At 37.9% G+C, this 15,453-nt stretch overlaps 1 protein-coding gene across 1 annotated transcript; it reads left to right on the top strand.

Annotated features, from left to right (window-relative positions):
- Window positions 1-128: 128 nt before the first annotated feature.
- On the top strand, window positions 129-15,395 carry LOC107585744 (T-lymphoma invasion and metastasis-inducing protein 1-like). The gene is made up of 13 exons (XM_016272900.1): window positions 129-322; window positions 6,751-6,945; window positions 8,031-8,099; window positions 9,960-10,085; window positions 10,260-10,368; window positions 10,704-10,883; window positions 11,506-11,624; window positions 13,174-13,282; window positions 13,398-13,456; window positions 13,694-13,799; window positions 13,904-13,991; window positions 14,224-14,396; window positions 14,808-15,395. Exons 1-13 carry the CDS (start codon window positions 254-256, stop codon window positions 15,323-15,325), a joined length of 1,920 nt encoding a protein of 639 aa, XP_016128386.1. The 5' UTR covers window positions 129-253; the 3' UTR covers window positions 15,326-15,395.
- Window positions 15,396-15,453: the final 58 nt, after the last annotated feature.

Raw genomic sequence — 15,453 nt, forward strand, 5'->3', positions numbered from 1 at the left:
GAGAGAGAGAAGAGCGCCTGGTGTTATCTCTCTCTCTCTCTCTCTCTCTCTCTTTCTCTCTCTCTCTCTCTCTCTCTCTCTCTCTCTCTCTGCTCTGTCATTTGTTCTATTTGTCATAAGCGGAGGGATGTTGTCGGGCGCTGCAGCAGTGAATCTGTGATTTCTGAGGCATTTCCTGTAACTGATCCAGCGTCAGTGACGGTGGGCCGGCGTGTTCCTCTCCGAGGCTGTTTCTGCTGGTCCCGAGTCAGTCATGTCTGTGCTCAAAAGCAACCGACACAGCAAACGCTCATCGGACTCTATATATGACCTGCTGCACCTGGTGAGAAGCGTTTATGACTGCCGTTTTTCTTAAATCACTTTTTTTTCCATAATTTATTGATCAGTTGGATAGTTTTTTCTTATCCGGGGCTGGGGCTTATTGATGCTTTGGGTTTCTGTGCTGGTTTTTGTTGAATGGTTGCTGTCAGAATGTCAGATGTTTGGGTTTTCTAGTCAAGAGTGACATAATTGTTAATATATTGAATTTTACTCTGGTAATGCTATGTTGTTTTTTGTGTGATAGTACCATGGTGTTCTTTGAAATACCTTAGAGTACCATGTAAATATCATGCATATCATCATATATCCAGAGTGCCATGTTGTTACCATCCAATACTATGATTGCACCATTTTGTGTTTATTTTTTTTTTTGGTAGGGTTTTACTTTTTAGCCTTTTAGTCTTTTATAGAGCAGTCAGATTGTAATTTGTGAGCAATTTTGTGCTTTTGCATGCTGGAAAAAAGAGTTTAAACCAGCCTAAAGTGGTCTTGACATCATACTAAACTGGTTTCCAGCTAGATTTTTGATGGTTTTAGAGGGATTTTGGACACTTTTGAACAGTTTATCCTTGCTCATAGACCAGCATATATCTGTTAAGACCATCAAACCACCTAAGGCTGGTTTAAGTTGTTATTTTAAGTAGGGTGTGATGATCTTGTTGGGATTTCATGGAGGAAAGTTCACTGGAAGTGTGGATTTCCCTTTGTGTAGGTGTAGGCATGTGTTTGTTTCTTCACAGTGTGCAACATTTTATACTCATAAGATCAATAAAAAGATCCATAATTCCATTGTAACACTAAGTTCATACAAAGTCAGGAATATGAACACTAATATTGGAATATGAACACCCTTATCTGTGAAGTTATGCTGCAAGATTTCATACTTAAAATGACAGTTACCTTAAAGTCAGTTGACATTTATTTGACAAATTTTCTTTAAAATTTCAATAGGAATCCATGCGTTTGGGAATTTTGCACAGGGGCGAAAGATTTACAGCACAAATTTCGCAATTGTTTCAAGTTGTTCATGCAGATTCGCCACTCGTTGACTGGCAAAAAGCTGCTTGATTTGAAAATGACGTCTTTGTGAGAACATTAACAATAGACAATGTACTTTTTTGCCTGCAATTTTTCACTAATATGACGCATCTTTAGGGTTAGGGGTTTGTTCAGACAGGAGTTTGTGAGCTCTACACCTCAGCAAACACCACTAACAAGTGTGTTTTCCTTTCACAGCAGTGACATTGGCATTTTCCCAGCAGTTAATGTGTTTTATTGTGTTGTGTGCTGGACGTGCAGGGTTTCTCTCTGCTGTTATGCTGTTCTGAGACTCAAGGACACTGAGAGAAACACTGTAATTCATCCTTTGTGTGTCCTTGTGTGGGCATTCAAGGACCGCTAAGACACTCGCCGCTAATGAACAAGGAAAGCAGCTTTCACACGTTAAAAAAAAAAAAAACGTGTCAGCCAAAATAAGCACCTATAGTCTGCTAAGTAAATAAAGGTAGTTGAAAGTCAATATTAGCACTTTTCTCTTTGCAAAATGCTAATCACAAGGATGGTTTTAATGAGCAGCTGGTTACATATTTTCATGAATCGGTTGTTTTTTCTTATCCTGAGCTGGGGCTTGTTGATGCTTTGGGTTTATGTGCTGGTTTTTGTTGGTGTTTTGTGGATTGTTGCTCTCAGAATGTCAGATGTTTGGGTTTTCTAGTAAAAAGTGCCATTGTTTTACATAGTGTAAGTAATTTGTACATGGAACATTCTACTGTGTTAATACTTGATACTAGAGCCCAACCGATATATCGTTTTGCCGATTTTATCAGCCGATATGCCATATCATTCATATGCCACCGATATGAATTTTTTTTTACAGAACATAAAACGCAGATAAAATGCTTGTAGATGGTGTAATTACGTAGTTTGTCCAGCTTCATTGTTTGCTACTGACGATCTGGATGAAACGCTTTAAAGCTTAAGGGTATGGAATACCATTGAAACTTTGAACAGCCATATGAGACCATTTGAGACCACCTCCGCATCGATAGCCTCCGGTGTCCGGGAGTTACGGGCCGCCGCATTCACGAGATAGTGACACCAGCCAACACTTTCACTTCAGTAAGGAGGTCTCTTGTTCAGGCAGCAGCATTCAAGCGTTGTCTTATTCGACCATAAGTGCCCTGTGAAGTGGACTTCACTTGATATTCACCATGTCTCTGTGATAACGGGATCACAAACATCTTGACAGTTCTCTCCCCGCTTGTGGCAGCTGATGAACTTGAACTTGAACTTGATATTCCGCCATGATTCCAGTTCGAAGGGAATGTATACGTTGCATTCAAAGGGCATTACAGTGCGTGAGACGTGAATTTAAATTGTATTTCTTTACAGAGGTATATTATGTCACAATTCACACTTCTCTAGTAAGTTTCATCTGTGTGTGAAGACAGTAGTGCAAATCCGTGAATGAATGTTCCGGAGTGAAATAAACTTCAATGGAATAAAGTTGAATGGAATTGAATTTAAATAAAGTTGAATAAACTTCCACTTTACTGTTCAGTGCACTGATGTCAGACTCATTTTGCATAATAAAGTTTATTGTTAAATTGTTAAAGGGATAGTTCACCCAAAAATGAAAATTTGAACTATCCCTTTAAGTGCCCTGCCTCCATTACATATCTCTGTCACGCCATTATAAGTGTTTGATCACCACATTTGAGTGAACATTGCAAAAAATGTGTTTATGTATATATATTCTGTTTATGTATATACTGTATTCTATATATAGTACCCATCAAAAGCTTGGACACACAAATGGGAAAGTGTCAAAACTTTTGATTGGTACTGTGCTATAATATACACAAAGAATATCGGCCGATATATCGATATCGATACGATATATCTCTTTTTCAATCACTGGGTTTTGTACGAGAGGTTTTCTGTGTGCAGTAGCCTTGATCTTCCTCTGCAAATAATCTTTTATGTCTCTGTTTTAAAAAGCCTCCGATGTTACTTTTGGTGGATGTGTGGTGTACGAAAGGGCTACTTCTCTCCCGCTCTCCTTGTTTCCCAATGCACTTGTCTCTGGCTGTGCCGTTTCAGAGAATGATGGAGAAATTCTGTGGAAATCTGACAGCTGCTGTATCCGAAAGCGTGTGAACATGGCTCTGTGATAACGGGATCACAAACATCTTGACAGTTCTCTCCCCGCTTGTGGCAGCTGATGATGTTTTAGCTAATGACTAAAGTGACAGGTGAAGCCCGACACCCCTCAGAGATGAAATTCTGCGTCTCTGATTTAGGACCTGATTTATTTGTTTACACGCAGACAGAGACACAATGTGAAGCCAATATTCCCTGACACTCCTGAGGATTTATTTTGAAGCAGTTCTTCTTTAATAACACACATAATAATTATCCTATTACCTGACAGATGTAAAATTGTTGCCCTGAGAAATCGCACCTGATGTAGTCTTTGTGAGAAGCATAAACAGCCCATGGTCAGTCAGAAATGCTTTATTTACATACATTGAGGTTTACTAATATCCTGTTACCTGACAGAGAGGGCAGGTAAGTGTGAAATTTAGCAAAATGTCTGAAATCACTTTCAGAACTTTTAAAGCAATGAAGTGAGCTTTTCTTTACTTAGCCCTAGAACTGGGCGATATGGCCAAAAAATTATCTCGATAATTTTTTTCATATCAGTTGATATCGATAATTATCTCGATAAATGTCAAATCTTTATTTCTTTCAAGTTTAAAGCCAGATTTTGGCTCCAAAGTGAAAGTTGTAGAAATCAGACCATTAAGTTTCCTTAACTGATTAAATATCTTAATAGAAAAATAAGTTTCTAAGTTTCTGCATGTTCTGCATGTAATATTGTTTCAAATCAAGAAACGGGTTTGTGTTGCCTGATAATATTAATAATAATATTACTTTTTTGTCTCTTAGAAATGCACATTTGATAGTAGTAGCTAGCTGGGATACAGATGTACATTTTTGTTCATTATCAAAATAAGTAACATCTGTAAAAATTGTAGCAATCTCATTTTTATATGGTGAAATTTAATTATTCAGTGTTTTTTTTTTAAATAGTAATTGGACTTCCATAGTAGCATACCTTTAAATCATGAGTCTCTGTTTTAAAAAGCCTCCGATGTTACTTTTGGTGGATGTGTGGTGTACGAAAGGGCTACTTCTCTCCCGCTCTCCTTGTTTCCCAATGCACTTGTCTCTGGCTGTGCCGTTTCAGAGAATGATGGAGAAATTCTGTGGAAATCTGACAGCTGCTGTATCCGAAAGCGTGTGAACATGGCTCTGTGATAACGGGATCACAAACATCTTGACAGTTCTCTCCCCGCTTGTGGCAGCTGATGATGTTTTAGCTAATGACTAAAGTGACAGGTGAAGCCCGACACCCCTCAGAGATGAAATTCTGCGTCTCTGATTTAGGACCTGATTTATTTGTTTACACGCAGACAGAGACACAATGTGAAGCCAATATTCCCTGACACTCCTGAGGATTTATTTTGAAGCAGTTCTTCTTTAATAACACACATAATAATTATCCTATTACCTGACAGATGTAAAATTGTTGCCCTGAGAAATCGCACCTGATGTAGTCTTTGTGAGAAGCATAAACAGCCCATGGTCAGTCAGAAATGCTTTATTTACATACATTGAGGTTTACTAATATCCTGTTACCTGACAGAGAGGGCAGGTAAGTGTGAAATTTAGCAAAATGTCTGAAATCACTTTCAGAACTTTTAAAGCAATGAAGTGAGCTTTTCTTTACTTAGCCCTAGAACTGGGCGATATGGCCAAAAAATTATCTCGATAATTTTTTTCATATCAGTTGATATCGATAATTATCTCGATAAATGTCAAATCTTTATTTCTTTCAAGTTTAAAGCCAGATTTTGGCTCCAAAGTGAAAGTTGTAGAAATCAGACCATTAAGTTTCCTTAACAAAATAAATATCTTAATAGAAAAATAAGTTTCTAAGTTTCTGCATGTTCTGCATGTAATATTGTTTCAAATCAAGAAACGGGTTTGTGTTGCCTGATAATATTAATAATAATATTACTTTTTTGTCTCTTAGAAATGCACATTTGATAGTAGTAGCTAGCTGGGATACAGATGTACATTTTTGTTCATTATCAAAATAAGTAACATCTGTAAAAATTGTAGCAATCTCATTTTTATATGGTGAAATTTAATTATTCAGTGTTTTTTTTTTTAAATAGTAATTGGACTTCCATAGTAGCATACCTTTAAATCATGATAAACACAGTTAAAACCACACATATAGCACACCTCAATACCATGGTAAAAATATAACTATATGGTTTTTAGGTATTTGTATGAAAAACTGTAGTCTAAAAACATTTAGTATAGACTAAATGCACACATACTATAGCTTAATCACAAAAATACTGTAATTATACTCCATTACTCATTTAATTCATGTCTACATTAATAATAATAAAAATTAGATACAAATACCCACACTTTCTGACACAATACCATGGTGTGTTTTTAGGTATTTGTATGAAAAACTGTAGTCTAAAAACATTTAGCATAGACTAAATGCACACATACTATAGCTTAATCACAAAAATACTGTAATTATACTCCATTACTCATTTAATTCATGTCTACATTAATAATAATAAAAATTAGATACAAATACCCACACTTTCTGACACAATACCATGGTGTAGTTCGTGTTACTACAGTAAATCTATGGTAAATGATGGCGATTTGTAGATTGAAAAGTCTCCTGACTGGATCGTTGCACACAGTGTTTCTTCTGTTTGTCAGCGCGGTTTCATCTAGCGTTAAACTAGTTAAAATCATTTGTGTTCTTCGCTGAATCCGAACGCTTCTCACTGGATCTCACAGTGCTGTTTAGTGAGTAAACACATCTGCTCTAGTGAGCTCGCGCCGTGCCGCACAGCTGTTTGAACTTTTATCTGAGTGGATAAACGGTCCGAGTGTCGCGCTTCAAACGAGTCGCGCTGTTTCGTTCCACTTTTGGCGCCGGATAGATAGATGGTACTTTACAGTCTGTCAGTGTTACTGCCAGAATGACAGTCCATGTGCCATCCCAGTCGTTCCCATAGCAACCGCATCCATGGACAGGTGCTCATGTTTTGGTTGCCGTTCAAAAGAAATGAAGACATTTCAGAAGAACAGGGAGGGAGGGATGGAGAGAGAGAGCCAAAAAGATGGAGTGATGGAGGAGAGGAGAGGCTGAAAATAGAGCAAATGAGTGCTAATGATTTTTATAGCATTCTTCATTCTGACAGGCATCTGAGCAGCGGGATCCAGCTGCAGGTGCAGCGGGAGTGTGTGTGTGTGTGTGGTAATAACAGCACAGGACTGTCAGATGTCTCACTCTTCATCACTGTCTTTCTCTCTCTGTAGAGTACGGAGCAGGTTGCAGCTTTCTGCCGCAGTCTGCACGAGATGAATCCCTCATCCGAGGTTGTCTCTTCCTCGTCCGGCCCGGAGTCTTCCTCGCTCCCTCCGAGCAACGCCACTCCACGCCAGCTCTCCGATGCCGACAAACTCCGCAAAGTCATCTGCGAACTTGTGGAGACGGAGCGCACCTATGTCAAAGTCAGTACCAGTGTGTGTGTGTGTGTGTGTTTTTAGTCAGACATGCTCGTCTGTGTGTTAGACTTAAACATAAGTTTGTGCCCTTCATCGAGTCGAGGCCTGGAGGGAAAGAAATTGTCCCCTTGGCTTGCCTTTTTCTGCACCCACTCACTCTTTGGCAGTGTTTGAAATGGAATACTAGCATACTGCGTAGTACATACTGCCTTAAAACTAGCATTTAAAACAGAACGCCGTGATTTAAAACAGCAGTTTGTCACATGACCTCACAGAAATCTATGCGGTGTGCTTTATTGTACATTTAAAGAGATAGTTCACCTAAAAAAGACAACTGTCATTTTTTTCTTCTTCTATGGAACACAAAAGAAGATATTAGTCATGTACACACTGCAGCTAAATACAATTCACCATTTAATGCTTAATGCTGTTCTGCACACACACATTTCAGTAATTTATGGGAGTGACAATTGCATTCTACAACTGAATTCATTCCTGAAAAATGCAGGTAGTGACAACAGAATTTACAGAAATTATATACAGTGAATATAAAACTGAATTGAAAAAGTAGTTGTTAATGATGTATTTAAATGCATATCAGAGTTTTGTTTCTGTATGTGCAGTGCAAGAATTCACAGGATACGTTTTGACTCGGTGTTGCCAGATCTTGCTGGATTCTTTCTACAATATACATGTTTGCTCGCTGTGTTGAGATTAACGACAGAGCCGTGACAGTATTTTCCCGTCTCTCTGAGGACAGCTGAAATTACAGTTACACCTTCACCAACATCCTGCCCGGCGCTGGGAATATGTGCGGTGTGTTCGGATTCATCTGCCTGTTTGAGCAAAGAACTAAATCTACAGTCTGAATGAAGCACCCCAGCAGAAATGAAACCTGACATGAGTGTGTGATGAGGCTGAGCAATATAGCTGAAGAAATTGTTTATATATTTAAAAAAATTGGAACCAGTTCTTTTAAATGGAAGGGTCATTAAACAGCCATGAAAGTGGTCAAATATATTGTTAATACTCTACATGTTGTTCATAGGCTGTTCTTGAATATTATTGTGTGTGTTCTCTCACTTTTTCAGGATCTGAACTATTTGATTGGGCGATATTTAACCCCGTTGCAGAAGGAGTCTTTCCTCACTCAGGATGAGGTGAGTCGAAGCGCTGCTGATGGTTTCATGTTATTATAGAGCTGGAACACACCTCCAGAACACAGAATGATATTTCATAATCATACTGATGGAGAGGAGCGTGTAGGAGGACACAGAGACAGAGACAAACACACACACAAGAAAGAAGAGGTAAAGAGGAGAGTGGGAGGGAGACACAAAACGAGGAAAACTTACATCAGACAGAAGAGAGGAAGTTCTCAATCTTCTCTCTGTGTCTCTGCTCCTTTAATGCCCTACATATGGGAGCTGAGCTCATTATGCAGCAGTGCAGACACTAAAGAGATGTAGTTTGAGCAATATGGAGTCTCTTAAAGGCTTGATACAAATACAGTATCTGGAGAGCAGTATATATTGTCGATGCATATATTTAAAATTGCTTATTTTATGTCATATTATATACTTTTTTAGGTACAGACATTAAGCTAAACATTTTCACAATTTAACTTACATTTGATATTGAAGTAAAATTAAAGCTATTGCTAAAAATATACCCCAGCGACTTAAGACTGCTTTTGTGCATATACATATATATTATATACTAGTATAGTTAACTCAAACTAAAGCCATTAAAAAAAATTGTATATGTATTTATGTATATATGGCTTGATTTTTTTAACCCATAATTTTGATTAAACAGCCACAGTCTACAAGTACCTTTTTAAATACTGCATGTAAAATACAGTAAAAATATTGTTCTGTTCAAAATAATTTCTGTTCTAACATTGAAGCCTAATATTTAATCATTTTTTGATATGGATCAGTTTTAATATGTATCCTCATAAACAGCAACATGTGCTACATGTATTTTTTACTAAAACACTTAAAAATGGTACTGAAAAATGATTCAGGATCTCTGTGAACAGTTTTGAGTGATAACTCAAATGATTCATTAAATCAGTGCTTTGAACCAATCGGAGTTATTATAGTTAACTTTAAAAAAAAAAAAATAAAATAAAAACTTGCTTCAACTGAAATAAAATAAAATATAAAAAACTATTTTCATTTGAGGTAGTTTCCAACATTTCTAATTTTCATTTAGTTTAACTTTATGCACTAAAATAAAAATGTATTTTAAAAAAAAAATAAAAAATTACAAAAACTTTAACTACAATTATTTAAAAATGATAATTTAACTAAAATGAAAAGAGAAAGTATGATATTAACAATAAAAACTAATTCAAATTATTAATAAAAAATTATAATGGTAACTTAAAATATAATATATAAAAAATTTATTTTTTATTAGTAATATGCATCGCTAAGAACTTCATTTGGACAACTTTAAAGGCGATTTTCTCAATATTTAGATTTTTTTGCACACTCAGATTCCAGATTTTCAAATAGTTGTATCTCGGCCAAATATCGTCCTATCCTAACAAACCATGCATCAATGGAAAGCTTATTTATTTAGCTTTCAAGTGATGCATACATCTCAATTTCGAAAAATGGACCCTTATGACTGGTTTTGTGGTCCAGGGTCACATATATATAACCTTGTATATATGGAGATTTTTATATATATTATATATATGTTTATATTATTTGTGTGTGTGTGTGTGTATATAACTAAGCTTAAAACTGAAATAAAAATTAAGAAAAACATTTAAAAAAATGAATAAAAATTTTAAAAACACTAACAAAACTTAAAATAAAACCAAATAATAAAAAAAACATACAAATAAAAACTAATTAAGTACACAGATTAAAGAATTTAAGAATTTAATAACATTAAATTACATGAAGCTGCTGAAGTGAACAATTATTTTACAAAATTTTTATAGTTTTAACTATTACAAGTTTTGACCACATTCAGTTCAATCCTGCATGTGTATCTGATAGCTGGACGTGCTGTTCGGAAACCTCCCGGAGATGCTGGAGTTTCAGGTGGAGTTTCTGAAGACTCTGGAAGACGGAACCCGACTGGTGCCGGACCTGGAGAAACTGGAGCGAGTAGAAGAGTTCAAGGTTTGGGGCTCTTCTGGGGCATATACCATGTTTTTTTGTACGTGTTATAATAATACCATGTTTTTTGAGACGCTACAGTTGCAGTGCATCACTCACAGGCATTCATAACAAGATTTATCCAACGCAAACCATGATAGCTGATGTATTTCTCTCAAAATCCCTCTCGTCTTACAGAAAATCCTCTTTTCTCTGGGCGGCTCGTTCCTGTATTACGCCGACCGCTTCAAGATCTACAGCGCTTTCTGTGCCAGCCACACCAAAGTGCCCAAAGTGCTGGTCAAAGGTACGTAACTCTCAGCTGACAGTCAATTCTGGGATTTTCACAGAGCCGGGCACCTGGGGGTCTGTAAATCTCAGGTGTGTAATACAATCCTGCTGCGGTGTGTGGGTGTCTGTGAGGTTGGTCTGCTTCCCCTCGCTGGCTATTTTTAGTATTTAACGTCGATCCTGCAGATTTGTGATGGCTACCTAACAGTGTTTTCCAGTAATTTAAAGAACTTAATGTGCTTGAAAACATTTTGCGCTGTATTGTGAAAAGCATAACAAATGCTACCCTTTCTATCGCTATCAGTCGTGTGACAGCATAATCACATCTTCCTGTGTTTGTGTCCTCTCCAGCAAAAACAGACACGGCCTTCAAGGCGTTTCTGGACGAGCGCAACCCCAAACAGCAGCATTCGTCCACACTGGAGTCATACCTGATCAAACCCATCCAGAGAGTGCTGAAGTACCCTCTGCTCCTGAGAGAACTGCACTCGCTCACAGACCCCGACAGCGAGGAGCACTACCATCTGAACGGTGAGAGACACTGCTTCATATGGCTGCTTTTAATGTTTTTTGTCTTTTATGCTCACCAAGGCTGCATTTATTTGATTAAAAATACAGTAAAAACGGTAATATTGTGAAATATTATTACAATTTAAAATAGCTGTTTTCTATTGTAATATATTGTAAAATGTAATTTATTCCTGTGATGCGAAGCTGAATTTTCAGTGTCTACAGTGTCACATGATCCTTCAGAAATCATTCTAATATGCGGATTTTCTACTTAAGAAACATTTCTGATTATTATCAATATTGAATACAGTCGTGCTGCTTCACTTTTTCTACGGAAACCATGATAAATTTATTTTTTTCAGGATTCTTTGACGAACAGAAAAGTCAAAAGAACAGCATTTATTTGAAATGGAAATCTTTTGTAACATTATAAATGTCTTTACTGTCATCAGTTTAATGTGTCTTTGCTAAATGTATTCATTTCTTTAAAAAAGTGTAGTGTATTGTCCAAATAAGATGTTATAACTGGAGATCTGTTTTAAAGCCATCAATCTGAAGTCTTATGTTTCAACCAACTCTCTGAATGCACTGCTATATAATTGACATATAACTGATATATAATTTATTTTCTCTGCTGTTGTAGTTGCAATGAAAGCCATGAACACAGTTGCCAGTCACATCAACGAGATGCAGAAGATCCACGAGGAGTTTGGAGCCGTCTTTGACCTCCTCATCTCTGAACAGACTGGAGACAAGAAAGAGGTTTGTGAACTTTACATCAGTTTAAATCCAGGCGACTAATTTCACTGGACAAGCAACGTTTTACTGTTTGCATCACTCCACATGTCCAATCCCAATTCATTATTTGGCATCAATATTAACTATGGTCTTTTGGGTCCATTGTAGGGCTGCACGATATAGAAAAAAGCTCGCATTGCGATATTTTGTTTTTCTGCGATATATATTGCGATATGAAAAAAAAATCACCAGATGACTTGAATAGCTCTATTTGGAAAAACAATTATCAATGATTGGGGTGATTTTGTAGGTGAGTAAATCAACATAGAAAATAAACAAATTACAAGCATAGATAAATATAATAGAACAAAGATACAAATTAAATAAACAGTGCTTTATATTTTTCAGGTAATTCTAACAGTATTCAGGTACAGAAATTGAATAATCAAATGTAAAATAACACTGCATAGTCTTCACTGTATAAATTTAATTCAATAAATTGTATTTAAATTGTGTTAAAGCTACAAAAGTGAAACTTTCATGACTCAGAAAGCCTCAGGAACATTAAACTGCTGTGAATATATCGTTACACATCCGTTTTCTTTCTCAGTTGTTTACCTTCACCTAAGACATAAGCAACTGTGTTTACAAGGATACTTGCAGAGACATGCATTTTGACATAATTTCATGCGTATGTGTCATTTCAGGCACAAATAGACACGAAAGTAAAGTCCCCGACAGTAAACTGATGCCTCGTTCTATTTATGACATACTGGCACAAAGTTCAAATGATTTGCAAAGGTCTCAGTGTAGACAGACTTTAGCTGTTGCGGCACGGGATGGCGTGACACGTCCGGTGTAGACACAGTGTCTGTGTATGAGCAAAGAAAACGATCAGTATAATATAACGATCAGTATTCTAAACATCGCACATCCTGCGATGTGACTATCGCTGGTGCGCACAGCGTGATATCGATGCTGAAACGATATATCGTGCAGCCCTAGTGCATTTTTATTTATGATTTTAAATGATCTTTTTTCTAAAATGCGAGTTGCTCAGTATTAACCGATGTGACTATCGCTGGTGCGCACAGCGTGATATCGATGCTGAAACGATATATCGTGCAGCCCTAGTGCATTGATTATTTATGATTTTAAATGATCTTTTTTCTAAAATGCGAGTTGCTCAGTATTAACTTATGTTTATGCAACTATTATATAAAACAATATCAAAATAATATTGTAAAATATGGTGTCAGTTCACTCTTTATTTTTGCATGTAAGTGTAGCTTGGGATAATACAGAACTTGGTTCTCAGATTTTCAACCACATTTCATGCTCTGCAGCTGATCAAAATTTAAAACAGATCATATTTTCTTACTTATTCCTGGATTTACTGTCATCTGTCTGCACATTTAAATCTTATTATGTGAATGCAGTGAAACTTTAGTTGCATAATGTGACTGTATCTCTCAACCATGTAGCCAGGGACAGACAAGATCCCTTCTGGATTGCAGATTGCGAGCTATGTGTGTTGTGCGAGCTCTAACGGTGGCGTCTGCTATGATTACAGGTTGCTGACTTGTCTATGGGAGATTTACTCCTCCACACCAGTGTGACATGGATCAACCCGTCCTCCTCACTGGGAAAGTGCAAGAAAGAGCCACAGCTGGCCACATTCGGTATGTTCTGTTTCCATACAACCTCAACTCATGATAGATAGATAGACAGACAGAGAGATATGTCATTTTGTTTCTGAAGTGAACTGAAGTGTAATGTTATATGTTTCTCCTCCAGTGTTCAAAACGGCTGTAGTGTTCATCTGTAAGGATTACTCCAAGCAGAAGAAGAAAATGGTGAGTGTTGTGATCCACTATCAGAGCAGTTGAATATTTTGGCTGTGGATGTTACGCCCAAACACAACCCTCTCTCTCGCTCCCTCTTTTCATGGGCTTACAGAGGTATTCAGCAGTTAACTGGCTGTTGTATTCATGCTCTTGTTTGGTGCAGTATCGTACAGCGTTCACACCCTGATCCCGATCAAAGTGATGAAGTAATGACATTTTTCTCACGCATCTGTCTCTGTTTCTCAGGGTGGTTCTCACAGAGCATCAGTCTCAGGTGAAGAGAAAGATCCGTTCCGTTTCCGTCACATAATCCCCACTGATGCGCTTCAAGTGCGCACACTGTCCAATACAGGTAAGCTCACCTGTGACCCCGTCAACACACACAAAACAAACCAATACATGATGATGTCAGACCCTATAGAGGTAAACGGAGCTGATCATAGTGTGTGGTTTCAGATGGAGAGAGTGCAGCCGTGTGTGAGATCATCCATGTGAAGTCTGAATCAGAGGGAAGACCAGAGAGAGTGTTTCAGCTCTGCTGCAGGTCAGTGTCTCTGGCACTAAAACAATGAGGGGAAAAATCTCTCTGTCACCATCTGGTGGAGGAGCCTTGTACAGCCTCAATGCACATTTGTTATTGTTATGTGAACTACAAAAACAAACCATATTTAGCTGACCCATTTTTAGAGCATTGGATTTTGAACATATATTCAAAGTCAACATGAATAATAAACTGACATCATTGTGCAAATTTGTATCTTAAATTGTGTCTGCAGCTCTCCAGAGAGTAAGAAAGACTTCTTGAAGATGGTTCATTCCATCCTGAGAGATAAACAGCGCCGTCAGCTGTTGAAGACGGAAAGTCTTCCTCTCAGTCAGCAGTATGTTCCTTTCGGAGGAAAACGCTTGTGTGCCCTTAAAGGAGCCAGACCGGCCATGAACAGAGCAGGTACACACAAAGAAATACTCTTATCCAGCAAGAATACATTCAATTGATAAAAAGTGACAGTAAAGACATTTATAATGTTTCTATTTCAAATAAATGCTGTTCTTTTGAATCTATTTATCAAGCAGCACAACTGTTTTCAACATTGATAATATTCAGAAATGTTTCTGAGCAGCAAATCGGCATAATGATTTCTGAAGGATCATGTGACACTGAAGACTGGAGTAATGATGCTGAAAATTCAGCTTTGATCACAGCAATAAATTACATTTTACAGTATATTTACATAGAAAACAATCTTAAATGGTAATCATATTTTATATATTATAATCTAAATTTTATACATTATATATTATAATGTCAGATCTCTGTGTAAACTATGTTAGTGATGCTCATGTATTTGTATGTTCTCAGTCTCTGCCCCGACTCGCACTCTGGGCCGCAGGAAACTGGTGCGGAACCGCTTCACCATCGACACAGACATTGTTTTCGACACCGAGCCTGACAGCGACTCGCCAGACTCCCAGCATGCTCAGCAGCAGGGCATCGTTCCGGCGGGCGACACCGACCGCTGGGTGGAGGAACAGTTCGACCTTCAGCGCTACGAGGAGCAGGAACAGGACGTGAAGGAAACAGACATCCTGAGCGACGACGACGAGTTCTGCCAGTCCGCTCTGAGCCCTTCCACCGATCTGGACGTGGAGGGTCCCCTTTCCGCCCTCTCGCTGGAGGGAGACACGGCTGAGGAGGAAGAAGAGGAGGAAGAGGACGGCAAGAAGGACTACAAATCCCAGCATGCCAAGCTGTCTCATTTAGGGAAGCAGTGTGCCATGTCGGTGGCCAGTGTGGATGAGCAGGTGCCCGGTGAGGACATCTGGGTGCGACGGGACAGCAGCACAGAGAACGAGACACAGGACGAAACCCAGAGCTGAAACGCATCAGAAGACAGACTCAATTAAAGAAATAATTCACTCGAAAATTAAAATTTGCTGAAAAATTACTCACCCACAGGCGTTCCTAGATGTAGATGAGTTTGTTTCTTCATCAGATTTGGAGAAAT

This window comes from Sinocyclocheilus grahami, unplaced genomic scaffold (genome assembly GCF_001515645.1).
Source record: "Sinocyclocheilus grahami isolate Dianchi unplaced genomic scaffold, SAMN03320097.WGS_v1.1 scaffold74.1, whole genome shotgun sequence".
Classification (NCBI taxonomy): domain Eukaryota; kingdom Metazoa; phylum Chordata; class Actinopteri; order Cypriniformes; family Cyprinidae; genus Sinocyclocheilus; species Sinocyclocheilus grahami.

Excerpts from the sequence above, each read along its gene's own strand:
- LOC107585744 (XM_016272900.1), top strand. The coding sequence starts at position 254 with ATGTCTGTGCTCAAAAGCAACCGACACAGCAAACGCTCATCGGACTCT. Across the intron at positions 323-6,750 it reads TATATGACCTGCTGCACCTG|AGTACGGAGCAGGTTGCAGC; the intron begins GTGAGAAGCGTT and ends CTCTCTCTGTAG. Across the intron at positions 11,625-13,173 it reads AGACTGGAGACAAGAAAGAG|GTTGCTGACTTGTCTATGGG; the intron begins GTTTGTGAACTT and ends CTATGATTACAG.